The 27172-nt window shown below is 35.1% G+C and overlaps 1 protein-coding gene across 1 annotated transcript in view; it reads left to right on the top strand.

The window, feature by feature from the left end:
- Positions 1-1655: 1655 nt before the first annotated feature.
- Positions 1656-27172, top strand: part of LOC106881009 (constitutive coactivator of PPAR-gamma-like protein 1 homolog) — a 44238-nt gene continuing 18721 nt past the window's right edge. The window contains exons 1-3 of the mRNA XM_014931196.3: positions 1656-2612; positions 22720-22802; positions 24140-24234. Of these exons, the coding sequence (XP_014786682.1) occupies positions 1895-2612; positions 22720-22802; positions 24140-24234 (896 nt within the window). The 5' untranslated portion in view covers positions 1656-1894. The remainder of the gene's footprint in view (positions 2613-22719; positions 22803-24139; positions 24235-27172) is intronic.

Raw genomic sequence — 27172 nt, forward strand, 5'->3', positions numbered from 1 at the left:
TTAGTTATTTTACCCTGAACCAGCTGGTACTTTTCAATGCTATTTTTTTCTCTTAACATAGTGTTTCTAAAATTACATTATCCTTTTGCAAGACAAATGAATAACATTTGAGGGAGATTTGGTTGCCTTTTCTAGTAGGTTTGAATGACCATACAGAGGCTCCCTCTTTAACTATATCTTTTGATTTTATCCCTCTCTGTAGCATTAGTTTCATTCCTCTCAATAGTGTACAAGATTATGACGATTGCTTTATGTTTGAAAAGTAAACAGTTAACTATTACTACCTCGCTTTTTAGAATGATCACTCAACACGCATCAGTAGAGTATCAATCCAAAGCCTGATACATTATTTAGCATTTATCGGTTCTTGAGATAGAAATCTTACCTGGGTGAACGTTACCTTTCATCCTTATAGGGTGAATAAGAAAATATTTTAATGCTCAGTTGAAGGTTAATTCAGTAGACTATATGCATTCACAGCAAATTGTGACCTTCTATCTTCAAAAGAAGTCTTTATTTCTGTAACCTTTAAATATATCTGACAAGAAAACTCGTTCGCCCATCATATATAAACACTATTTTACTAATAATCAATATACAACTTTCTTATAAGATGTAAATTCGCAGGAAAAAATGTTTGTAAAAAATAAATGGAAAAGAAAGTAGTGGGTGAAAAAATAATTGATAGTTCCAACAGGTATTATAACCTGATAATAAATCTGGGAAAATCTGATCTGCCCTTCTTACCATTTTAAATGTCATTCTGTTTCAATTAAGATATTTGTTTTGTATGCATAAATTAATTCAAAATACTTTCCAAAAGTATAATTATATATTTATTGTATATTAGCGAAAAATGACAAAATAAATCAGTTATAATTACAACGAACATGTTACGATCTCAATTATTTCGAAGTAAATAAGCAACTTCTATGAAATAATTTGTTTATTGTTTTGTAATCTTTTTCAATTGTGTTCTGTTTCGTCCATTTCTCTATTTTTTTTTTCTTTTCTAATTCATGCATTTGTTACAGAGTCTAATTATAAGACTGCCCTTTTACCATGTCTTATTGCAAACCACATTCATAAATAAAGCGTCCGCTGGACAACTTTTAAAAGAATTTATATCTTATTTATGGTAATTTTAAGCAATAAAAACTGTTAATGAAATTTCTACTTTCAGTTAGTTTGACATTACTAGAAATATTTTTTTTCCATTTTTTAATATGAAATCAATTTAATAATAACGGGAAAATAAAAACTTCATAAAAAGAATTCGGTTCGGGGAAAAATAAATTACATTGTTTTACTTCCAAGTATATTATTTTTAAAAAACAAAACAAAAAAACGTACAAATCAAAACATTAAATACGCATTTACTATAGAAAAATAAAAACATTTGGAATATTAAGATTAAAAAATATTTTGGATAAATATCATTTAATTGTTTATTTTTGATGGGTATATATATATATATATATATTAAGAAATCTTTTTTAAAGTGAGAATATTTTCGTATAAGAAAAGTGTTGAAAATAGAATAGCTTTTAATTTATTGGCAAATACTTCCGGTGTGTAGCCCGGATGTTAGTAATGATTCGCTACTACTGTCATGACAATTATGGGATGTTGTTCATCCGGGCATCTGTGAGACTAGCGCCACCGTTGCTGTGTCCGGTGAGAAGGAAGGGAAGAAGATAAGAGGGTGCACATGGTAGCCATATAGATGGTGATAACGTGCCTGCAGTCTCTTTCTTTTCTTTATTTTCTTATCTTCATGAGTTAACCGGTAGATTAAGCAGTATTGAAGGGGTTAGAAGAAATCAAATCATTATACATCCTGCCTAGGGCTAAACCAAAGCCGAGAGGATATAGAATAGGGAATTTTTAAAAAATGGGTATCAAGGCTTTACAAGAATTTCTGGAAACACATTGCTCAAGTGCATGTGTTTCGGTGGATTTACTGAAGATATCACGTGGATTTGTACCGAAACGACGTTATAAATTCAACGATTCTGGTCACTTTTATTTGGTGGTGGATGCTGAAAGTTGTTTGGATCGGCTTTACGGTGGTTACTTCTCTGACTGGGTATGCGGTGGTCAATGGAACCGCATGATGTATTTTCTAACAAGTCTTGTTCAGGCTTGCCACAGTGCCAACATGGAGCTGGTTGTTTTCTTCAACGGTGCTCTTGAAAGTCAAAGTTTAAATGAATGGTCAGCTGAACAACAGAATCAAAGGAAAAAAGCAAATCTAGTCACCAAGCACGTGAACAACAAAGGTACACCGCCGCCAAAGGTATGGTGGACCCCACCCGTTTTTTTACGAAGTGCCCTTCGGATGGCCCTTCGTCAATTAAATGTATCTGTCGCGTGTTCTATGGACGATCATCACCAAGAAGTAATCGGATACTGCCGAGAACATGGATTGCAAGGAATCATTGCCCAGGATTCCGTGTATGCTATATTTGACCCACCTCGCTATTTCTCTTCGAATAACTTGAAACTTACCTATAAAGGTTCTTTAGAAACTAAGGAATACATTATGGACGACATAGCCAAGTGTCTTAATCTTCATCCTAGTCGATTCTGTTTGTTCGCAGCACTTCTTGGTAATTATTTACTTATCTATGTCATTTTACCCCCAAATAATTCTATTTGTAACGTGTGTTTTTCATATATAAATCATAATTTCTTATGTCTAAAATTTGTAAAATTTAACGTTGAAGACATCATTCACAATTTTATACTTTTTCATTAATCAACTCAACTTGTAATTTGTATATACAACTTAACATAAATATTCATTAGTAATATCCATTAAATATATAATTCCTATTTCTCCACGTAATATTTAACTGAGTCAATTTAAAATATATTTTGTATATTTCATAAGGAATTGATCAATATTTTTTATAACTTTTAAGTGAAGAAGAATTTATTTGCTGGTTTTTCTTTTTAAAAGTTTTAGTTACAAGAGGGATGCATAGTTTTTTCTCATATTTCCGAGCCGACCGTATTTGTGGCTAAATTTTCAAATATTGACGCAGTTTGTCGGCAAAGTAACCCACCTTGTAAAATGAAAATGTAAAACAATTCACTCGTTGAACGGTTAACAAGTAAAAATACCAACACACTATTTACTACTTAAAAGGAGAATTTCATTTTATTTTTTACTCCACTTTTTTAATAATCCCAGGGGAAGAATGAATCCAGAAGAAATCAATATACAAAGATGCATGATAGGAAAATTATTAATTTAAACTTGCTAATTCATAGAATTACGAAGTATTTACGAATTTCTCTGAAAAATGTCCTTTCCGTTTCTTCATCAAGAGTTGTCGTCTCTTGTTTTCCCCTCATTATTTCTCTACATTGTTAAAGAATTTTTTTTCGTGTACATTTTCTTGTTTGTGTTATGCATGTACACACACATATGCTTAGAGCACATATTTAGTATGTATATAAATATATTCATAATCTAAATAGTATCAATCTGCGTGAAAGAGTTCTGACGAATTGAAAATATAGAATATTTTCTATGCTTGTAAGATGGTGGATTAGTAGATTAAGATAAGGCTCCTTACTAAACCAGACATTTTGTGACTTTATTATATATATATATATATTATAAATTATATAGTGAACCGCTACTTGTAGTGTGACTACGTTCTCTTAGATACAAATTGTTTATGTTAAAATACCGGTTATATTTCAGGATCAGCCGATTTTTAAAGATGTTTGGTTTGAATTAGGTGATATATTTTGGGTTAAGATATTTTAACATGATACTTGGGAATAAGGAATTAACTTTTATCTTGTAAGAAAACGTTAGCTGTTAATGTGTGTGTGCGTCTGCATTTTTTTTTTTTATATATACATATTTTGAAAAGGTGAAGTCTTAAGTTCAGTAATGGTTATTCTATTTTATTTAAAATCAATGAATTGAATTACATTTAAATCGATTTGTTAAAAATAATATTTTTAGTGTTATGGTTTTTAAGTACAATTTTGGATATTTTTTTCCTCTCTCTTGTCCTGTTCTGTAAAGATTTTGCCTTTGGAAATATTTGGAAGGGGAAAAAATTCTTGAACAGTAAACTGCTCATGTATTTCGTTAATATCTGTTTCATTCTTTTAACAGAATCCTTTGTATAAAACCATTTGTTGAAAATTATGTCCGTTTCTACTCGTATTTCTTTTGGTAAATTTGAGAATATGTGCATAACATGTTTACTCGTCATTGCCTCACTTGCATCGGTAGCCACCACTCCTTTTCTAAGTGTAAACACAAACTTTTCGAATTGTTTAACATTTTACGTAGTTTTCTTGCAGCTTTACTTAATTATGGAGTGATGGTTACAATTCAGACTAGTAATCGGGTTAGGCTGAGTTTTTCGAATAATATTGAAATGAGATATGCAGAAGAAATTTATTGGTAAATTGCCCTAATGTGTGTGTTGGTAGCTTTCCTTTATTTATCTCTATGTAATATTTTTGTTTTTATTTTGCTATTAAACTACTGTCGCAGCTTGGTGGGTTGTGTTAAGGTTTGGCCGACATTTGCGTTTTAGTTATCTTCATGACCACATTTAACACTCGCCAGACGAGTTCAGCTAGCCATAAATTGGTACTTTGGGATGTAACTATTGTAATATTCGAACTTATTGAACTCGGATGGACGAAACTTGTTAATGGACTGGTGCCCTATCCAGGGGGAGACTAGTCTCAACCACTTAGTGCCATGAAACAGGGAAATTGCTCCAGTAATGGCGATAGAGAAATTTTTTTTTTTTTTATTAAAAACTCTGCTTAACACCAAATCGAATATATTCTTGTGTTAACTCAAGGCAGGTTATAACTCCTTGTTAAAATGAAACTAATTGCCGGTGTTAATTGTATCATATTCAACGCCTTAAATTCCTACAGAACCGATGAATGAAAATAACTACTGAAATACAATAGAAACATGTCCCCGCTATTACTGACAGGCGATGAAAGACCGGCTGAATTAGATAGTTTTTCCATGTGTTCATTGGTTGTCAGCAAAGCACTCATAATTTGCTGAAAATTTTCGTCTTCGTTCTATTTCTTCAAAGAATCAATTCGTTACTTAATGCAATAACATTCCTTGCATGTTTATATGGATCTATATATGAGAGGGAGGAGTAAAGATACTACAAAATCACAGCTATTAATACCTATTGGTTAAGTCCTATTTATAAGCTTGAATAATTGCCGAGATAACGTAACGTTTGATTAAGTTAGCACTACAGTTAGCTTCGAATTTTTTTTCTTCTATTTATGTGCGTGTATTTTATTTCCTTTTTTTATTTTTCTCTCAGATTTAAATCTGCCCTGTTGCACATGACAGAAGTATATCGTACAATACATTGTTTTTAACTATTGTAAGAGGTTCTGATCTAATGAATTCAACAACGGAAATAGTTTCGAAGGTGTTGTTATCTTACTCATGACGTAATATCCAACGCCATTTAATAAAACTGGATAGAACAACTGGTTTTAGAATTGTATGCTGAAAGCAGCTCCAGCGTTTTGATATTCTTTATACATAGCATAACAATTATATAACTTAGTTCCTTCCAGAAAGATTTTACTCCAGTATCTCGAGAAAATATATTTCATATTTCAATTCGCTTAAAAGTACAATTTAATATTTTCATAATTTTCAAAAAGTTAAGCTTTAAAAAAGAAATCCCCTTAAAGTTGGGAGATATTAGCTATAGGATAAAAAAAATAATGTTCCTTTTAGAATATAAACATCTACAGTTTTCGTGGGAGTTCTTTTAGCATAATCTGCTTGATTACAACGTTATAACAAGTTTGATGCTTTCTGTTTAAGCAGTTAAAGTAAAATTATATAATTTATTTGATAACCATGTATACTTACATCATATTCGTTAACTTAAATAATTACCAAAAATATGCTATATTGTATTTCGCATTGACTGGAACTTTCGCCTAACAGCTTACTCAACCACTTCACTAGAGCTTTAGTCCCTGTCATCGCGGAAATTTATAATATATTTGACTATACTCAGAATTGAGTCACCCAACAGTAAATGTTCCGTTAATTTTGAACGATTTTGAAAATAACTACATTTTAACCATGCACACATAAAATAATACAGTGTTTATATAATATATTACGTTCAAGTGTTTCTCGAAATAAGTTTATCTTGATTGTCCCATTCAAAATATTGTGCACATTGTCTATTTCGTATGGAGATAGTTGCATTGGGATATTTTGATTTTATTTATATATATATATATATATATACACACTTTATCCAAAAACTGAAAAGACTAGTCATGCAAGAAAGAGCCCCATACGCTTAAGAATATATATTTCTCTTTCTGCATATGTATGTGTGGCAGTCCTTCAGTATTAGACCACCTCATTCACCCACACAACGTCCCTCGTGACAAAGAGGCTAGGCTGAAAAAGAGGGTATATAACGTCGTCTCCTCATACCATCTCTCTAGAGACAAATACTGAAGGATCGCCTATATATATATATATATATATAAGCAGCTGCAACCTAGATGCGTCTCACCACGCCTGGAATCTCTGTCCTCAATTCCATAGTCTATGCCATAATATCAGTGTATAGCATGTGGAAGTCCCCATAAGTATGACATCTGATATGACCTATTCAGCACAATAGCAGTGGACATCAAAGCTTACTCTTTCTTTGAGTAGGGTTTGCTAGAATGTGTTCAAAAAATGTCCTCCTTGGTTCTTTGCTCACAACATGACCTGTTTAAGCCTTCTACCATCAAGTTCATTCTTCATAGTTCAGGTGTTATCTCCTTAGAGAATGCTCTCTACACATGCACTGAAGAAGGCCTGCTTTGTCAGCTCTGAAATACTTGGTTGCCAGAGCTTGTTACAGTCTCTTTGGGCTTGTCTCTTGCATACCAAGAAGCCTTTCTTTCTGTCACCAACATAGGGGTCTAAAAGAAAAGTAGTTACCTCTGTGAATTGCATTAAGTTGGCAGATGGTGTTCATCCTAGGTCATGTACTGTCTTCTCTGCATGAGAAACAGGCTGGACTTGGCTAAGGCATACTAAAAGTATGTTAAGAAGAGCTGTGACAACAAGGTCAGAGATATATGGGTTCTGTTGGTGCCTTGATTACTTCTGCTTGATGGTGAGGATTTTGTTTTACAATGGAGTCAAAACTTTTTCTATTCTTAAAGATGGGAATCAGTTTCAAATGATCATAAAGTTCCTTGAATGTCTCCCTGAAGGATCTTTGATGTTGTTAGAAACTCATGTACATGCAAGTGTGACATGGCCTGTGAATAGGGTAGAATATCGATTGGTTATGATGCAAAGGGCCATGGAAACATCCTTGCTAGGAATATCATTGTGAGAGCCTATCTAAATTGAGGTAATTCGTGAACAATGTGGTCACAGAATGCCGAAAAGCACAAATTCTGCTGAGCCAGACATGTCGCAAGGTTCACATATCACTGTTGCACTCATGCAGTTGCTGAGTGGTATCCAAGATTTTGGAAAAGGCCACTCAGAAGGCTTCCGTGACAGTGGGAGGACAATTCAGTTCGACGATTTGGACCAAGATGGAAAAGAAGAGTGCAATCAAGAAAGAATTGGAAGCGCATTGTGACCAGTGGTGTATAACAATATCTGATAGTTTCTTCAGTAACAGTGGTAAATATATACATATGCACACACACAAACAAAACAAGTTAATGGTATTTTAAAATATTTCACTACATATATTTCTGAAATCAATAATCATTCAAATTGATCACAGATCATTTCATTAGTTGGAGCTCAGTATATAGAAAAGGAGTAGGTAGTAACTCTATAAGATGTACCCGGTGCAAACTATGGACACATAAGAGGTGCAGCAACATCAAAGTCAGGTTAACTAGCAAGTTAGTTTTTGTTTGTGGCAGATGTTCAGGTGCAATAAAGACTGTAAACAAACAGGAAACAACTTCTATCTCATTCCAGGGTGAAAAACTAGAGGTAGTCGATAGCTTCCGCTATCTGGCCGACCAAGTTAGTAGTGGGGGTGGGTGCGCTGAAAGTGTAGCTGCTAGAATAAGAATAGCCTGGGCAAAGTTTAGAGAGCTCTCACCCCTGCTGGCGACAAAGGGACTCTCACTCAGAGTAAAAGGCAGACTGTATGACGCATACGTACGAACAGCCATGCTACATGGCAGTGAAACATGGGCTGTAACTGCTGAGGACATACGTAAGCTCGCAAGGAATGAAGCCAGTATGCTCCGTTGGATGTGTAATGTCAATGTGAATACCCGTCAGAGTAAGTATCTTGAGAGAAAAGCTGAACATTAGAAGCATCAGTTGTGGTGTGCAAGAGAGACGATTGCGCTGGTATGGACATGTGGTGAGAATGGATGAGGATAGCTGCGTGAAAAAGTGCCACACCCTAACAGTTGAGGGAACCCGTGGAAGAGGTAGGCCCAGGAAGACCTGGGCTGAGGTGGTGAGGCAAGACCTTCGTACATTGGGCCTCACCGAGGCGATGACTACTGACCGAGACCTTTGGAAATGTGCTGTGCGTGAGAAGACCCGGCAAGCCAAGTAAGATCGTTGCCAGTGCCCCTGGACTGGCTCTTGTGCGGGTGGCACATGAGATGCACCATTTTGAGCGTTGCCAGTACCGCCTGACTGGCTCCCGTAGGATTTTCGAGTGAGATCGTTGCCAGTGCCCCTGCATCATAGGTTTCTTGCAGTTTCCATCTGCAAAGTTTGCAATGTTTTTATATATATATATGAGAGAGATTGGGATTTTGCAGATTGTGGTTATTAGTTTGGTAGCTTCCAACATGTAGCTGGCTATTGGTGTACACTGTAGGAATACTAATAAATATCCCCATTATATTTTCCAATTGCAAGATTAGATAATGTGATCATAACTGTTTGATGCTATTATTTTGCAAGCCTTGTCTTTCTAGTAACATTAGCCACACATAAGGTGAAGAAATAGAATAAATGAAGATTGCTGGACAATGACAGTTCAGTACATGCTACAAATGTTTCAGTAGCATGATCATTTATTAACAGTGGGTGTATTACACTAGCCAAGATCACAAGCCATTTCATCAAGCATTCTAAACCATCAATGGAAAAAAATCAGCACTCCATATTCTGTTGATAGTTCAAAATGCTTGATCAATTGGCTGGCGTGATGATTTTGGCTAAAGTAGTACACCTAATGCAAACAAATTAATATGCTATTGAAACATTTGTAGTATGTGTTGAATTGTCATTGCCCATTCATCTTCATTTATTATATGTATATTTGAAAAAAAGATTTTTAAATTAATAAAAATCTTTTGAACAATGAGATTGGCAGGCCTGATGGAAGTTTGTGTAATCATTTTTCGGTTTTCAACTTTGTGAGTATGCATGTATACATAGCCATAGTTTATCAATGAGCATAAGATATGCAGATAAGGGGAAATATGAACTTGCCCCTCACACACATACATTGTGTTAATCATTTTGGAATATCCACTCTTCTGTGTTTGCATGGGTCAGGCAGATTTTGTCAGAGCAGACTTTCTATCACTGGAGGACCTTCCTGTCACCAACCTATACTTGTTTGCAAACAAGGTAATCTTCTATTCTATCAAACAACGAACAGCCTGGACATAGTTGCTAGTATCTTCTGTTTATAAAGGTGGCACAACATTAAGACATGTCAAGAAACTCCAATGTGCTTTTGTGGTGGATTGAGTATATGATATCTGAATGTGATAGTGATGTTGTTTTGTTAAGTCACCAAAAACATGGGGAGGGGGAAGTATGAAGTCATTTGCACAAACACACACACACACACAGATGGTGGCACATATTGTTATGATCATCATTTTAACATTTGTTTCTCCATGCTTGCATAAGTGAGATGGAATTTGTCAGGGCAGGTTTTCCACAGACAGATGCCCTTCCTGATACCTATCCTTGTTTCCAAGCAAGCTGATACCTCCCCTTGACTGGATATGTTTTCACAGAAGACTGAAAATGAATGACACCACTTGTTTGATGGTAACCCGGGGCACATGCACATACACACATGACAGACTTCTTTCAGTTTCTGTCTACCATATCTATTCACAAACCTTTCATCTATCCAGATCTGCAGTAGTCATTTTCTCAAGGTGCCACACTGGGACTGAACCCAAGACCATGTGGTTGGGAAGCAAAATTCTGAACCACACAACTGTGACAGTGCCTGTATGTACACACACACACACACACACACACACACAAAAGTTTCAGTTTCTTTCTACCATTTACACTCACATAGTATTGGTCAACCCTCGGCTTTAGAATGTAGAACATTAGCCAACAGCATTCACATTGTAAGGTTGGATCCCTAATCAAATGATTCTGAACTGAGCTTAACCACCCAGCCATGTCTGCATCTGTACATATATGCATATACAGTGGGCTTCTTTCACTTTTCATCTACCAAGTCCACTCACAAGGCTTTAAAACCCCTGCCCAAGGTGTCATTTGTATGTATACAAACATATGTATTTGTAGAAAGACTTTCTTAAAAGTTATTTACTGTTTTAAAAAAAATCTTAGAACAGACACATGTATTATGAGGTAATCCTGTGTGTGTGTGTGTGTATCATGTTTATTTGTGTATATGATCTGCTTTAATTAATTTTTAAATGTGTAAAAAAAATTGCTCTGCTTCTAATGTAACCATGTTGCAAATGGCAGACTGAGTGCCATAGGCTAGGAAGCTGGATGGGCACAAGTCTGCTTGGCATAATTGTTACTAATAATAAAATACTGAAAACAAGCCAAATCATCACTGAGTGTTAGCATGAGCTTCAGAAAAATTTCTTTCATTACGTCAGCGGTTATGTGAAGAGGTCACATGATCTCAGCTCCTTCCCCATCATGCATAACCCACACCTGACACGTCTTACATTATTTAATGACTGTGTTACTTTTACAAAGCATTTATTATCTAAATGAAAACTTCTGGAAAGATGAAAGAAATAGTCACAAACTTTCATCTGCTATTTTCTATGAGTGGATTACAACAAAACTTGAGCAGTAGTGTGCTACCCTTGTTTGATCATGGTAATAAGAAATATCACACTGCTTGATCAAAATATAAACAACTATATTATTTGCTCTAAAAGATCAAGTTGAGACACAATACCCATAACATTGTTTATGACAAATGTAGTTTCATACTTCACTCCAGTATACTGTCTCAACATCATATTTACATACATAGCCATTATGTATGGTTTAAAATAGCTTTCCCTAAGTGTATGTTAAAAATGTACTCAATTTCTTTATTAGTGATGAAAGTTAAAACACACAGAAATATATCAGCTGGGCATTCTTTGTCTGCAGTTGATATGTTTGTATCTCTTAACACTATACATCTATAAGGGATTCTTTCTCAAGATGAATACAGCCATTTAGAAGGCTTTCTACAGTATATGTACTTTAAATATGATATACAGATCATTAATAGTCAATTTGTTTTACAGCAAAATATCCTTGTAAAATATAGGGGCTTTTTATGCAAGAGTACATCCTGTATGCATACAAACACTGTGTATATGTCTATGTACAAGATGTTTGGTGTTAAATTTGTCAGCTTGCACAAAAGGAAAAGAAAACAATATCCCATCCAAAAATAAAAGTATTTTTTTAAAGAATCGAAAACTATCAACTCAATTATGGCTGGGAGATAACAATTTACTCAAAATAGTCACCCTCAGCTTCCACCACAACTTCAAGACAGCTCCAGAACCTGGTGCATGTGTTCCTTTGTCACTGGGGAAAATCTTCAAAATCTCCTTGGTCTTGCAGGTATAGTGGGTGGTGTGTTTCTGAACCACACCCCATGCATCATAATCAATGTAATTACAATTTATGGAAATAGGAGGCCTGAAATTGGGGCTGGTGAAGTTATAGAAATTCTTCAACAACCACTTCTGACTCTTTCTAGAGGTAGGGCAAAGAGCCAAAATCTTGCTGCCACACGTATGGCTTTCCAGCAGCAACTATCACCAGCCGGGGATTTGACTAAGTCTCTGGCAGCTTTGTGTAACCATCTGAGTTAAGCCTAAGGCTCTGTTAAAAGATGTCAGGATGCATTTTAGCATGCAGATGCAGTTAGAACACCTGCTGTGTCCCTCCCTGTTGGTCATGACTTCATAATCTGTCACATCTTACAACCATTAGTCTTCACAGAATGTTGGTGCCAGTATTTTGATACCTAGTGTGATTCATCATGATACGGGTAACTCTTTTCCAATATTTTAATCTTCATACTCTCCAAAGCCAATGACTGTTTAAGCTGTTCCTGAAAAAAATCGTCAAATTTAGTACAAACACCCTGTATGTATGTGTGTGTGTGTGTGTATAGACAGGCAGACAGACTTATACATATGTAGATGTACATGTCTGTGTATATGCAACTGCCACTCTCCCTTTCCTATCTTCATTCACATTTACTCACCTCATGTTGAGGGTCCACCCAGATGCCTCATCACTGCTATTTTTATCTCTTTCTTGATCACCCCATCTCTTCTAAAATGTGAATAGCCATGTAGCCCCATCAAAAAATCTCTCAGACTTCAACCCTTCATCTCCCAGCATAAAGCCACTTCTCTTGGGGTTCATAGTCTTGCAATCTGCATGGCAAACTTAGTGCTGGTGACGTGGAAAAAACATGCAATACTCTCTGTAAATTGGTTGGCATCAGTGGTGCTTTTCCCTGGCACAACCCAAACTGCATCTCATCTAAACTGACTCTATCCCTAATTAGTTGGGCTATGGACCCTCTTCATGTCTTTCATTACCTGATCCAACAACTTGATACTTCTGTAATTATTTGTATCTAATGCATCACCTTTACCTTTGTAGCAGTTGACTATGGTGCTGCTACATCAGTCATTGGGTATAACTCCTTCATGTACTATAGACTATAGCCGACACCTCCAAATAGTTTAAGCATCTCTGCAGTGTTTCCTGATGGGCCTGGGGCTTTCCCTGTCTTCATACTCTTAATTGCTTTATCTACCAAGGTACTGTCAATATAGGTAGCTGGTCCCTCTGTTGGGTCGACCTTCAGTAGACTGTCTTTCTCCCATTCATTCTCTTCATTTAACAACCTTTCATAGTGGCGTCTCCAAGTCTCCTTGCAGCCTCATTAAATGCAAGTGAGCTGTCATCCACGCAGACACATTTCTCTCCTTTGACATTACGATTCTCTCTCACACACTGTCTTGCAACATGAAACACTTAGTCTTTGGTCCTCACGATGCAGAGCATTGGCAAATTTTTTCTTACCTGCTTCCCCTCTGGCTAAGTAAACCTTTCTCTTAGCTTCCCTTCTGGCAATCTGATGCAATTCCCTGTTACCACCGTTCTTCCAGTCCATCCATGCCATATGTATATATGAGAGAGAGAGAGAGTGTGCAAACTGATGGGATGAGTGGATGTGAATGAGAACAGATGAATAGGGAGTATATACATGTGTATATGTATGCATTCATGCATTCTTTTACATATTCATATACACTTATATCTACATGTGTTTGTAGTGTGTGTGTGTGTGTGTATATATATATATAGATTAAGAGGGGTGCAGGCATGGATATGTGTGTATGTTTACACACACATATGCATGTTTACTCTTTCAGATCCTCTATTAATGCACAAATAATTCCTTTGTGTTCCATGATATGTACTTGAAAGTCTATGGAAACCTATGCTTTTGCTCAGCTATAACTTAATTCTCTTTATTCAATAGCTTCTCAGCTGCTATAAGAATCTCAAGTGTTTCAACTGTACATAGATGACAGTCCTTCCCTTTGGTACAGTTTGATTGAATTTATAAGACTCCATTCCTTTTTAAACTCTCTGCCCTTAGATTTTGAATTAAATATATACTCTGCAAGAGAAGTTGAATGTCTAAGCTTAGGGTTAGAAAATGAGTGACAGTACAGAAAAACATTTCTTAAAAGACATTGTTGTATACTCTACATAACATTTACGCTTATTATGGGTTCTTACAGTATTTTGATAAACAATGTTCTTGTGAAAGCAGTCTCCATTTAATGGACATTTATCTACTACTCTCCAGTTACATCCACTGATTTGCTCCCATTTTGTTCATTATAATTACACTACCTTATGTAAATCAGTCTTGAAACCATTGGAGAAATATTTGCTCCATTGTCAATATTAGTATTATTATTAACTACTGATTGAGCCTTTAGTTTATTCAATAAATTTTCTATTGTATTGGGTTCATTATTCCTAATATATCAATGTGGTCATAATGAGCCACATTTAAACATGAGTGCTCCATTACTCTTATTTATCATACTACTATTCAAACCCAAATCAGATAGTGTCTTATTGCTAAAGCTATTGTCTCATTGAATTTGAGTAATATCTGATGCTGCTACTATAGCAGATATTGTAGCAGAATGGGGAAGTTTCACTGTTTGAATGTTAGAAGATACGGTGAGGCATTTGTGTTTTGGAGGAAAAGTTATCCTTAAAAATTCTAAAAAATATTTTTGGCACAAGTGTTTTACTTGTGTAGAGTGCAATGTATTAACCTCATGGACAGTTTGAACAAAATCTATATCCTACTTTGTCAGATTTGTTAAGCATCTCAGCAACTATTCCAGTGGGTCAGCTGCTTTTTTCTGCTTATCTTTCATCACCTTATCTACTATACTTCTGTCAAATTTGTGTGGTCAATCCATCTGTTGGGTCTACATGCAATATTCTCTCTCTTTCTCCCCTATGCATTCTCCACATTCAGCTGCCTCTCTCAATAGCACTTGAGTTGTCAATAATTAACTGGATTGTCCTATCACTCACTTTGACTGCTTTACTTACTTTACCCATTTCATAGCTAATGATATACCTATACCACCCACTCAGTTGATGGTATCAACCCAGAATTTGTGCTGTTGTTCCTTGCCTGTAACATGTTTGGTTGAGCACCACCACCACCCTCCTTTCCAGCTTACTTCCTGCACACAATATATACCAGTCTGCATCTGAACAATCTCTCCTAACTTAACGTTGATGATGGTGTCCTGGAAAGAGAAACAGATCTCCAGCAATGATTTGATTGGTATCTGCTGTATCTGAAGAGATACAACAGTTGGAACTCATTTGAATAGATGTTTCATCTGTGCTTCGTTTGGTATTATTACTCTCACCCACCTCAATCCATGTATGACATACAGTATTCACTGTAGATATCTTCAATATTAGTAATAATAAGCATCTTATTGTTAGGCACTGAGTATGATAGTTCTTGGTGAGAATAAGAGAAGGAAACAGGTAGGTTACTAAGTGGGAAGCACCAGGTTTTCCCAAATTATCAGTGGTGGGTATGGAGTATCAAGCATGGAAAGACAAGGGTGGCAGGAATCAGGAAGGAGTGATAAAGCTACATGGTTTTTAGCCATGGGACAAATTACTACTGACAGAAAAGAATACATAGTAATGACTTAACAAAACAACTAGCTAAAAGATTATGAAGGATTAGCAACATCCAACAGAAGATGGTTTTAGCTTTCCATTATCAGTATGGCTGGAAACATGAGGGTGAACAGAGTGGGACCAAAGACACAACCCTGTTTTCACTCTTTTGGAGACAGAATGGTTCTGATGTTTCATCATCATCTTAAATTTTGGCCAACATGGCATTTGTAGTTGTCATATGATGGTGGTTAATCTTCTGGGGCATCCGTACTTTTGTGATAATTCTCTATAGGCCTTCTCTACTAACAGTCTTGAAAGCCTTGGTCAAACCAATGTAGATGGTGTACAAGTTGGCATCCTGTTCCTGACATTTCTCTTGTAGTTGTCTAGCAGCAAACACCATGTTTTTGGTCCTGTGTCCTTTCTGGTAGGAGGTCCTGCTCATGGTGCACTGACATTGTTGAGTAGCACTCTGGCCAAAATCTTGTCTGCAATGGAAAGTAGGGAAATTCCATTATAGTTATCACAAATTTAAAAGGTTTCTTTTGCTCTTGTAATTGGTTGGTGGATGAACAATCTCATACTGCCAAATAAATTGGTTCCTGTGGCAGTTTTGGTTTGAGGATCTGTATAAAACGATGCAGCAACCAGTTCCGAGAATGACATACACAGAACCTATCTTCATCAGTCTGTAGTGACTAGATGAAATAGACATGTTCACTTACCTGGGAAGTACACTCCCCCAAACTATCAACATTGATGACAAAGTGAAAGCCAAACTTAGCAAAGCTAGCACCACATTTGTCAACCTCCACAAAAATGTTAGACCAGGTGAGACAGACATGCATATCAAGTAGTACAAGGCCATAGTTCTCACCACGTTGCTTTGTTTAGTATGTAAAATCTCCAAAGGACAGGAAACAATTAGAATCTTTTCTTGGACATGTTATTGTGTGGAAGTTTTATTGATCATAATTTAAACTTTTTTTTTTTAAAGAATAAGAATAGGACTGACAAAGTTTGGAAAGCTTTTACCTCTGTTGGCAACCAAAGGTATCTGTCTCTGAGTAAAGGCAAGATTGTATGATGCATATGCGTGAATTGCAGTGCTGCATGGTAGTGAGATGCAGGCCCTGAATGTGGAGGACATGCAAAGGCTGCAGAGGAATGAAGCTGGTATGCTCAGTTGGATGTGGGGAAGAAGTTGGACATAACAGGAATTATATGCAGTGTACAAGACAGGAGACTGTGATGATTTGGCCATGATACAGATGGATGAGGACAGTTGCATAAAGAAGTGCCGATCACTTAAAGTGGGGGGAAGTTGTGGAAGAGGGAGACATGGGATGAAGTTTTGAAGGCTGATCTCAAAACTCTAAACCTTACGAAGAAAATATGTGGTGCTTGCTGTATTTGAGAAGACCCACCACAACAGAATTGAGGTCCTAAAACCAAGGTGCCCTGTAAATGGCATTGGTGTGGGTGCTGGTGCCACATAAAAAGCACCCAGTACTCTGTGGAGTGATTGGTGTTAAGAAGGGCATCCAGCTGTAGAAACCAAGCCAAAACAGACTATGGAATTTGGTGTGGCCCTTGGTCTTACCAGTTTCTGTCAAGTCATCCATCCCATGCTAGCATGGAAAACGGATGTTTAATGATGATTTTAGTCATTACTAAGCTAGTAATTGGGATATAAATCAACACAGAAGCTTTATGGGAAATTATTATTTAGATCACCATAAAACAAAGTTTGTATCATAGAAGCAAGGGTGGTCTTGGGCAGGTTGGTATCAATAACAACTGAAGCAAGTGTAAAAGGTATATTAGGAATACTTTCACAAGACAATCATCCTGTATTATATATTTTCAAGAGCATTAATTAACCACAGTGTTTATTATTGACAGCATTTGATTATGAAATTTTTTTATGTAAAGGGTTCTCAAATATATGTTGATGCAGTATCTTGATTAGAATTTATATTCTGGTTTTATGCAGTTATAATCATGACAGTGATTCTTTCATCCATCTTGTAGAAACTTGTTATTAAATGTGAAAATATTGATATTGTATCTGGTGTATTAAAAAAGGATCTTTAATTATAATTGAATCAATTTTTTTTATTGTTGGAAAGCCAATTGATCATTTACCATGTATAAATCTTCATTATTTTTATATTCACGTTTTCCATGCTCGCATGGGTTAGACAAGACTTCTTGAGACAGCAGTGTTTTGCCAGATGTCCCTCCTGATGCCAGTCCTAAGCTTTCATGTATGCTATTCCTCTAGCCTTCTCACATTGAACTACAGGCGTTGTGAGATATTGATTATGCAGGTCACAAACATTACCATTGTTTAACTGATGTCAGTGGAAAGTAGAGAACACACATTTATGTTGCAGACTTCCACACAGTTTCTATCTTCTGAATTTCACACGACACTGGTTGACCTGAGGCTATAGAAGACATTTGTTCAAGTTCTTGTGCAGTGGTATTGAATTCAACAACTATGTGGTTGGGAAATGAACATCTTTTAACACCATAGCCAAACTTGTGTCTGGTCATGATGATTTCTTTCTTCATTAATCGATGTTATTAACTTCTAAATACATCTTACATAATTTTTCTATGGTTCTCTGCATTGCTTAGTGGTTTGGATATTCAGCTCCTGATCATACGATCATGAATTCAATCCTTGGTAGCGTGCTGTGTCCTTGAGCAAGATACTTTATATCATGTCACTCCAGTTATCTCAGCTGGCAAAAATGAGTAGTACCTATATTTCAAAGGACAAACCTTGTCACTTTTTGTGTTATGCTGAATCTCCCCAAGAACTATGTTGAGTTTACACCTGTCTGTAGAATGCTTGGCCACTTGCACGTTAATTTCATGAACAGATCTATTGATCAGATCAGCTAGAACTCTCATTGTCATTACTGATAATGCCAGTGCATTTCTCTTATCTTTGTTTTTACCATAATGTTGGAGTATCGCACCCTAATTATTGCAAGACACATAATTAAGTTTTAATTTCATTGTATGTAGTTTACTGACAAATTATTACATCACAACATTCCCCATTTGAATTATTAAGTGTAAGTAAGGTGCAGAAGAGAAACTGTATATCAGGAAACTAAATCATAAACACTAATTTGTAGGTACATTAGAGAGGTTCATAGAATTAATGTAAAATAAACTATAGATGACATTTGTAGTTAACAGCTGCAGGAGAAATATTTATTCAAGAGCTAGTTGCTGTGTAACTTTTGATTTGTGGCATTTGTCCTGTCCTGTAATCTCATTAAAGAAATATATTGTTATTGAAATTGTTGAGTCATATATGGAAATGCTGAAAGTAAGTGTTGAATATTTTGTGTGTTTTGGTTTTGTTCTTTGCACATCTTCATCTCTTACAATTCATATTCAACTACCTCTGAGATTTGGTGCATGTGAATGACCATGCTCTTATTTCTGAATCTTCATCATTTTTGCAGAAATAGGATTAAGTCTTCCCTTACACAGTATCCCGCCACTTGTGCTTCCTTGCCATCTTGATGAGAACAACTATCACTGTTTTTTTTTCTGTCTTCTTCAAGTCTTCCTCTTCTCTGGCTTTCTTCCACTTGGATTGCTTGGCACTTTACCCAAATGTTATCCTTCATATACATCACATGTTCTGGCATATCCCTTTTCTTTGCACATTACATGTCAGTTCTCTTATACTTAGTTTTTCTCAGTTCATTTGTGCTTCATTGTTCATGCACACTTACATACATAGTTGAGCATACTCACCTCTTTTCTTTCCAACTTTAACACATCTTCTGCAAGCAATGGTTTTTACCACCATTCAGTTTTACACTCTACACAAATGCCATGCAATCTACCTTTCATTTGGAGAGAGAAGCCAACTTTTTCTACTCTGTCCTTATATTAGCTATTATGTTTTTAGAGCATTTGCCACCACCACTAATTAGCTTGCCCAGATAACAAACTATCAACTACTGCTATGGTACCTTCCAAACATTTTTTATTGCTAACTGCTCTTGTGTACCTGCTACATGGTCTTTCTTCCCTGTCAGCTAGCCTGTGGTAGTTAATATAGTTTTTATATTAGCTACAGATTCTCTGTATATTGAACGCACTAACAGATTGCACCAGAGCATAAGTTCTTAACTGATGACTGAAGCATTGCAAAGTTTACTTCAAGGGTTCATGTTTCTAGAATTTGCTTTCATGTCTGGAATTTGTTCTGATTCTTCAAAAGATTCAGCTATAAACAAATAATAATAAATTTTTCAAGACTTTATAAGAGCAATCAATTTGTCTTCATTTCTCAAAATTAATAATTGTTCTACATAGGGAAAAAGCCATAATTGTGTCAGTTATTGAACTTGGTACATGTGTGTTAAATCTTCAATCCTAAATGAATGGAATACAAAGTTGATTTTGGTGAGATGTGAAACTGAATCATAGAGAGACAAAAATTCTGCAAGACATTTAGTCCTACACTAAACAGATTTTGCTATTCCACCATCTAACACCTGTTCTAAGACAATCCTTTTCTGCAGCTATTGATTTGAAATCTTGAGTTTATCATGGGAGATATTGGAGATGAATTCTATATAACTTGACATCAAAAACTTAAATGCAAGTGCAATTTAGTGTTGACACAGTTGTAGAGCATACCAAGAAATCTGGCAGTGATGGAGTCTAAACCAAATTTTAAATATTGACATTATATAGAAAATGAAAGAAAAACAGTTTCAGAATACAGTTTTTTTCATTCTTACACAATGAAAACTATCATGGTTTGTGTGTGTGTGTTATTAAGCTAAGGTGAAAGGGTAAAGAGAAAATGTCAGTAATTTTGTGACAGTCAATTTAACCTTTTAATGAAATATGGATTTTGTAACATTTTCCCTCCACTTCAAGAGTTCATGTTAATATTTCATTCTTGTTATTGAACATATTCTTATAAAAGGCAAGTTTGTTGTAGTAATTGATATTCCATTGCCTAGTCCTGTTGTATTGTTCTAGCAAACATTTAGCTCAATTGAAACACTATTCATTAAAAGGTAGCACATATAACTTTTTGGACAGTGAGGAAGATGCGGTAATCTTCATTTAAAAAAAAAAAAATTTTTTTTTCTCTCTATTATTCTGTTTTGGTGATCTGGTAGCAAATAAACATTTTTTCTTTCTATTTATTTATTTTTTAGGGGATAGAAAATATTAGAATGTTTGATTAAAAAGCCCCACAGCATTTACTTTTATCACCTTACATTTTGAGCCTAGATCTTGTCCCAGCTGATTTAGCTTTTCATCCCTCAATGGTTTGTCGAAGACATGTAGTGAAGTTAAGTTCTAGTGACTGTTCTGTCCTTGTGGCCTTCAGAAGTAGTCATTGATGGTGTATTTCAGTTTTTGTGTATGTCTTTTCTAGGTTCCTTCTGACAAAATCTTCTTTAAACAACTGATTCCTAAAGCATACTGAAATATAATTCTGTTCTTTTATACCTTATAGTACTAATTTCATTATTTTTTTCATTTATATTCAAAATTGTACTTGAGATGGAAGTTCTTTCCATGAGTACAACCTATAACAGTTTTATGGGTTGAGGGCTGTACTGGAACTGTGTTTGTGTGTACCAGTCATGTGCAACCTGTGGGACTCTTTGAATGATATGCCTAATGAAAAATTACCTTCAATTCTTTTTAGTTGTGTGACCTGCCTGGTGGATAAACCATGTCTCCTGGTCCATTTCTCAAAAAAGGTTACCCATGCCTAGTGTACACACACAAACATATACACTCCAGTCATATATTCTCTGTTGAGCACTTTGCCTTCATAATACAGACAAGGTATATGTTTTATGAAGCTCCATCTTAGTTTGTGTAAAACACTGTCCTGTGTGTCCTGAATAATACAAGGTGGGAGCAACCAATTCCATGAGAAACCATGAAAGATTGGAGAGGTTTCACTCTCTCTGTCTAAATTCTGTCCAACTAATCAATAATTATGTCTAGTTAAATGTTTGCCATATACACCAGTCTTGCCACTCACTGTAAATTATATTGACATCGTATATACCTCACATCAGAATTCATATATTTATTTTTGTGTGTGTGTGTGTGTGTATATATGTATATCATGTACTTTAAGTGATTATCGTGGGTGCACGCACATTATTTATGGACAAAATGTGGCAAATTATTTCTACATTACTTTTTTTTTTTTCTCGCTTATAATTGCTGATTAAAAGGAAAATGCCCATTTGCTGCAAGAAATTGATATTTTCATTTAGATTTAATTATTCTCCCTTTTTTTTTTTAAAAGGGTTTTTTTTTTTTTTTTTTTTTTTTCTATGATGATTAAACTTATATATTTATTGTCATGTTAGCCACATTATATTGACATCGTATATATAAGTTTAATCATCATAGAAACAAAAAAATGTTGTTTCTTCTCATGACTAAATTCAGAGTAGATTAGGTTCACTGGTGTACTTAGTCCCTTCACCTATGAGCAGGAGCTGTTGTTGATTGCACATTTTTTGTTTTACACAGTTATGAGATAAATAGCTATAAACTGTCATAACAACCGAGAAACGTTTTGATAACCTGTTGCATGCCAAACCATATAAACAGAATTCTTTCTGCTGATTTTACAGCTGTTATCTACATATTTTGGTAATGAATGTGTTTGTTTCCTTATCTCGACGTTGCATGATAGTATCATTGTCAGACAAGCAGTGTCATTCATTTCCAATATTCTACAAAAAATATTTCTGGCCACGGGGAAATAATACTGTACTTGGAAACAGGTGAGGGTTGGCTACAGGAAGAGCTTCAAACTGCAGAAAATCTGCCTCAATAAATTATGAATTACTCTTAAGTTTGTAATTTAATTACATAGTAAATTGCTTTGTTTTGTTGTGTATATACATACATATATATTTCAAGGTTAAGACTTCCTTTATAGTTAAAAAATAGTCTGATGACTAAAGATAGGAGTAAAAAATCTTGGTCCATGCATTCCTATGAGATAATGTTTTATGATATATAAAGCTGCTTTAAAAAAAATTTTTTTTTATACATGTTAGGGTAGCTATGGGGAAAGGTATTGGATCAGGGAAGATAACATTCAAGAAACAAGGTATACATTCCATGAGTTTTGTATTTTTTTTTTTCTTTCCTTTCAGGAAATCATATACTTCCTGATGAGGATTTAGTTGACTTTTTCAAAGATGAAGTCTATAAAGCCACAGAAGGAAGACCCACAAAGGTGAAGCATTGACTATTTTATTTCATATTAAATTATCTTCAAATGTTCAAGTTTTGCTTTTGACATTGGCAATAATGATTTCAAATTTTAACACAAGGCCAGAATTATCGGGGGAGGAAGTAAGTTGATTGCATCAATCCCAGTACTTGACTGAGACTTATTTTATCGACCCCAAACGGATGAAGGTAAAGTTGACCATGGCAGAATTTGAACTCGGAATGTAAATATGGATGAAATACCGCTAAGCATTTCACCCAGTGTGCTAACAATTCTCCCAGCTCATCACCATTAAAGCTTATAAGCAATCACCATGTATTGGCTGAAGAAAATAGTCTAATATTGGGGCATATAAGCCCCCAACAGAAAAAAAGTGGGTATTAGTATGCATGGGAATTGAACCTACACCTCTTATATTCACGATAAGTGCTAACCAATTACGCCAGCCTATCTACCAAATATTGACAATGATAAACACAGTCAGTAGTTTAATTAGAATTTGGGCTGGTTTGTCATTAGGATACCAGCTTTGTAAATAACTAATTTGTATCCTAACATTGATGTGTCCCTGGCAAATAATTATGATTAACCCAATCAACCTGACTCAAGTTTTGAACCATGTAATGAATTGCTCTGAACAAGTATCCTTCATAATTAGGTTGTTTCATTGAGTTGAACTCCCAGCTAAGTCTTGATCAAGCAGACCAATGGTTAAAGATATTCTATTTTTGACTTGCTATTCCTAGCAGTTGTTCAATCATACTAAGGCTTGCTCTTTAACTTGTTCATTTGTATGTAAAGCTTGGAGAGTCCATCAGGTTAGTTTGTCAGGTGCATTCTCCCAACTTTTTGAACATGAGTTACTGAGTTATAGTACTCCTTTGAATGTAATTATTTAAAAAATCTTCTGTATATTGTGTGCATTGCTGACCCTATTGTCTAGGTTTATTACTGACTATATGTTCTGTAGTTTAGTGTGAATTTCTAAACGATGAGTTTTAAGTCAGTTGTGGAAATCATTTTGTTACTTTATGTGTAACCGTAGTTAGACCATTGAAACTTGATTACAAGCTTTCAGTTAATACAATTACTAAAGTCTAATTTTCTAAAACCATTGACATTTTATTCTACTGGCATACTTGTTACTTCAATGAATGTAAGCTAGTCCAGTTAAATTTTTTTTTCTTCAGATAACTCTGCTTACTGCAATGAAACTTCTGTAAAAAAGTATTCTAAACTTAATTATTTCTTGTTTCTATAACAGACTAGTTAAGTTAGCTATTCATTTATTCTAAATTGTTTAGTTTAGTCATGTTCACACTTTTTCCTTCTCTTCGTAGTTAACACCAGAAAAAGTGATCAAAGCTGTTGTTGACTTTGTTAGAAAACTACCTTCTGTTGAAAATTTGGATGTCATTGGGGAGGAAATTTTCAAGTAAGTAGATAGTGATATTTTATTTTACTTACAAGTCATGAATGAATTTTTAAATTTCAGCTTTGCTTTTACAAATCTTTTGTTTTATTGTAATTAAATGTTTCATTTGTAAATCAACTTGCATGTCTTCAACAATGTGTTTTTTGTTTAAGAATTGAATTTTAAATAAGAAACAGATTTACAGTGGATACGTTTATCTTCATGTTAACTAACTTATTCAAATATCATAAGGTTATATTTAAAATCTATAGCCTGGAAGGCGGAACCTGCACAGCAATGCATTTTCAAATAAGTGTTCCAAATTACCTGGTGGTGTCCTTCATCCTTCCAGATATGGAGATCAGTTTAGTCACTGATCACCCAAACATGAGACAAATTGTTCAGGTTATGTAGTGCCAGCAGCATAGAGAGCCTGACCTATTAACATTTAGTTTAACCCTAGGCAAATACAGACCAGCTATTGATATATCCAATTTAAGCCCAGACGATTCATTTAAGGTTTCATTAAGATGTGGCTAGGAGTGAGAATAGAAAAGCTGAAACTGAATGTTCTCATTGTCTATGTTATAATTTTCAACATCATCACTTCCACCCTCTGTTGGTTTGAATTTGATAAGTTTTCCATATGGTATCTCCTTGTGTGCCTTGCTCCTGTGGCATTTCATTCATGAAGCTTTATACTCACATATCTAATTGTTTCTTTGCAAGTTAATGTGGATGCAATATTTAATAAAGTATTTGAAAGTTTCATGTAATAGATATGTTTTAAAAGTTCAGAAATGTGGATGGGTTGGTTGGTTAAAGTGATATGCTTTTGACTCATTTTCTTTCCTGTCATAGGAATTACATTATAACCTCTAAGTCAATTGATGTTACCAATAGAATTGATGCTTCAACAGTTTATAGAATTGACTGTAATTCATCATATACATTTTATTAAAATACACCTTGGGTATTGTCTGTAGCCCTGGTCCAACCAATGCTATGTCAGGGAATTTGGATGATAGAAACTGTAGGATGCACATGTACTTTATAGAAACACTGATGCATATTTATGCATCAGTGTTTCTATATTCCACACCCAACACCACTTAAATGAAGTTGTACTGATGTTGACTTTGTGACCGGTCACTCTATGCTTTGAAAGCCTCTTACCTCAAAAAGTGGTGTGGATTGGTGACATGCGAACCATCCAGCCATATAGTCCTGCCTTAAATGTATCTCCATCCAAACCTATACTAACATGGAAAATGAATATTAAACAGACAAGTATGTGTGTGTATATATATATATATATATATATATATATATATATATATATATATATATATATATATGACATTGGATAGAATGCTTGGCACCCACTTAGCTAAGCTTTGCCTTTCATCCTTCCAGGGTTGATAAAGTATCAGTCCAGGGTGGTTGATTGGTCGACCATTTGTAATGTCATACAAAATGCCTTGCAACATCTCATCCTGTTTTGCTTTCTGAGTTCAGATCCTACCTCTTGTCAGTGGAGAAGTGAGGGAACAAATCCTTTGAGATCTGGTAAAATTGATAGACTTGGGAAGTTCGTGCCAGTGGCACGTAAAAGTACCCACTACACTCTCGGAGTGGTTGGCATTAGGAAGGGTATCCAGCTGTAGAAACTCTGCCAGATCAGATTGGAGCCTACTGCAGCCATCTGGCTTGCCAGTCCTCGGTCAAACCGTCCAACCCATGCCAGCATGGAAAGCAGACGTTAAACAATGATGATGATTAACATTTGAACTGGCTCAAATATCCTACCTGTCTTCTTTTCAAATTGGCCAGGTTCGGCCTCTCACATCTACCGTACAATGTCATTCTAAAAGTGAACAACCATATCATTGAAACCTCGGTTATGAGATAATGCCCCAATTAATTCAAAACAATATGGATAAATAAGCATTTCAATTTGACAGTAATCTGAATGCTAAAGGGTTAAGCAAGAGCACTTCCTGACTGAACAATGTGCATTATTCCAAAACGTGTGGCTGGTCCTACACAAGCATTCATCTCTGAAAATGCATTTTGTGAGTAGTCTAACACCTATGTTGAAAAGTCCTTTGAATCTAAAAGAAAATGGATGATTCTGAAGATTATGCAATAGCTTTCTGTCAAATCTGTGCTGATTAGATGCCTCTGGTATACATTTTGAAAATGACTTACTTCATTTTTTATCTTTACTGACATTTAGATAGGTTTCTTAAAGTTTCTCTTAAGATTTTTTCATGGTGTCTTGAATGTGTATATGTTTTGTCACTGATAAAATATGTTAGAAGAAAGTGTTTTATTTTGTTTGGGGATTAGTCTTTTAAGCACATGATCTAGTTAATCTTCTTATTGTACAATTAAAAAAAAAAAATCTTCCTTGCTTACATAAATTGAAAGATTTTCTTTAGTTTTGCAGTAATCCTCAGAGATCTAAATATTAAAGAGATATTTATACGTTGAATTTTTCTATAGTTTTGTCCCCATGCAAATTCGTGAAGCGTTCCATATTTTTTTCACCCAGGCGGCCTGGGTTCGATTCCCGGCATGGGAACCTCATGGTGGTGCTCCAGCATGACCACAGCCACTTGGCTCAAACGCATAAATAACTAAATAAATAAATATTAAACACTTGAAGAATCTTATTTGCTTCAGTTCCCTTATTAAATTACTGTGAGCTGATGTATGTCTTCTCAAGAATTTTAAAATAATTTGCTGACTTAGTATGATTTGAAAGAGGGGGAAGTCTGTATTTTTATTATTGCAACTTATGTTAACATTGAAAATGATATACTAAATGAAGCAGTGTATCAGTTTTATACTTAAATATTCTTTATGCATGTTTTGAATTATTGTTATTGTAAATGCTGTATCACTGGAAGCATATAATTGTATCTTTCTGGATCTGTTTGGGTATCTATTGATT

Source organism: Octopus bimaculoides, chromosome 6 (genome assembly GCF_046866305.1).
Source record: "Octopus bimaculoides isolate indiv1 chromosome 6, ASM4686630v1, whole genome shotgun sequence".
Classification (NCBI taxonomy): domain Eukaryota; kingdom Metazoa; phylum Mollusca; class Cephalopoda; order Octopoda; family Octopodidae; genus Octopus; species Octopus bimaculoides.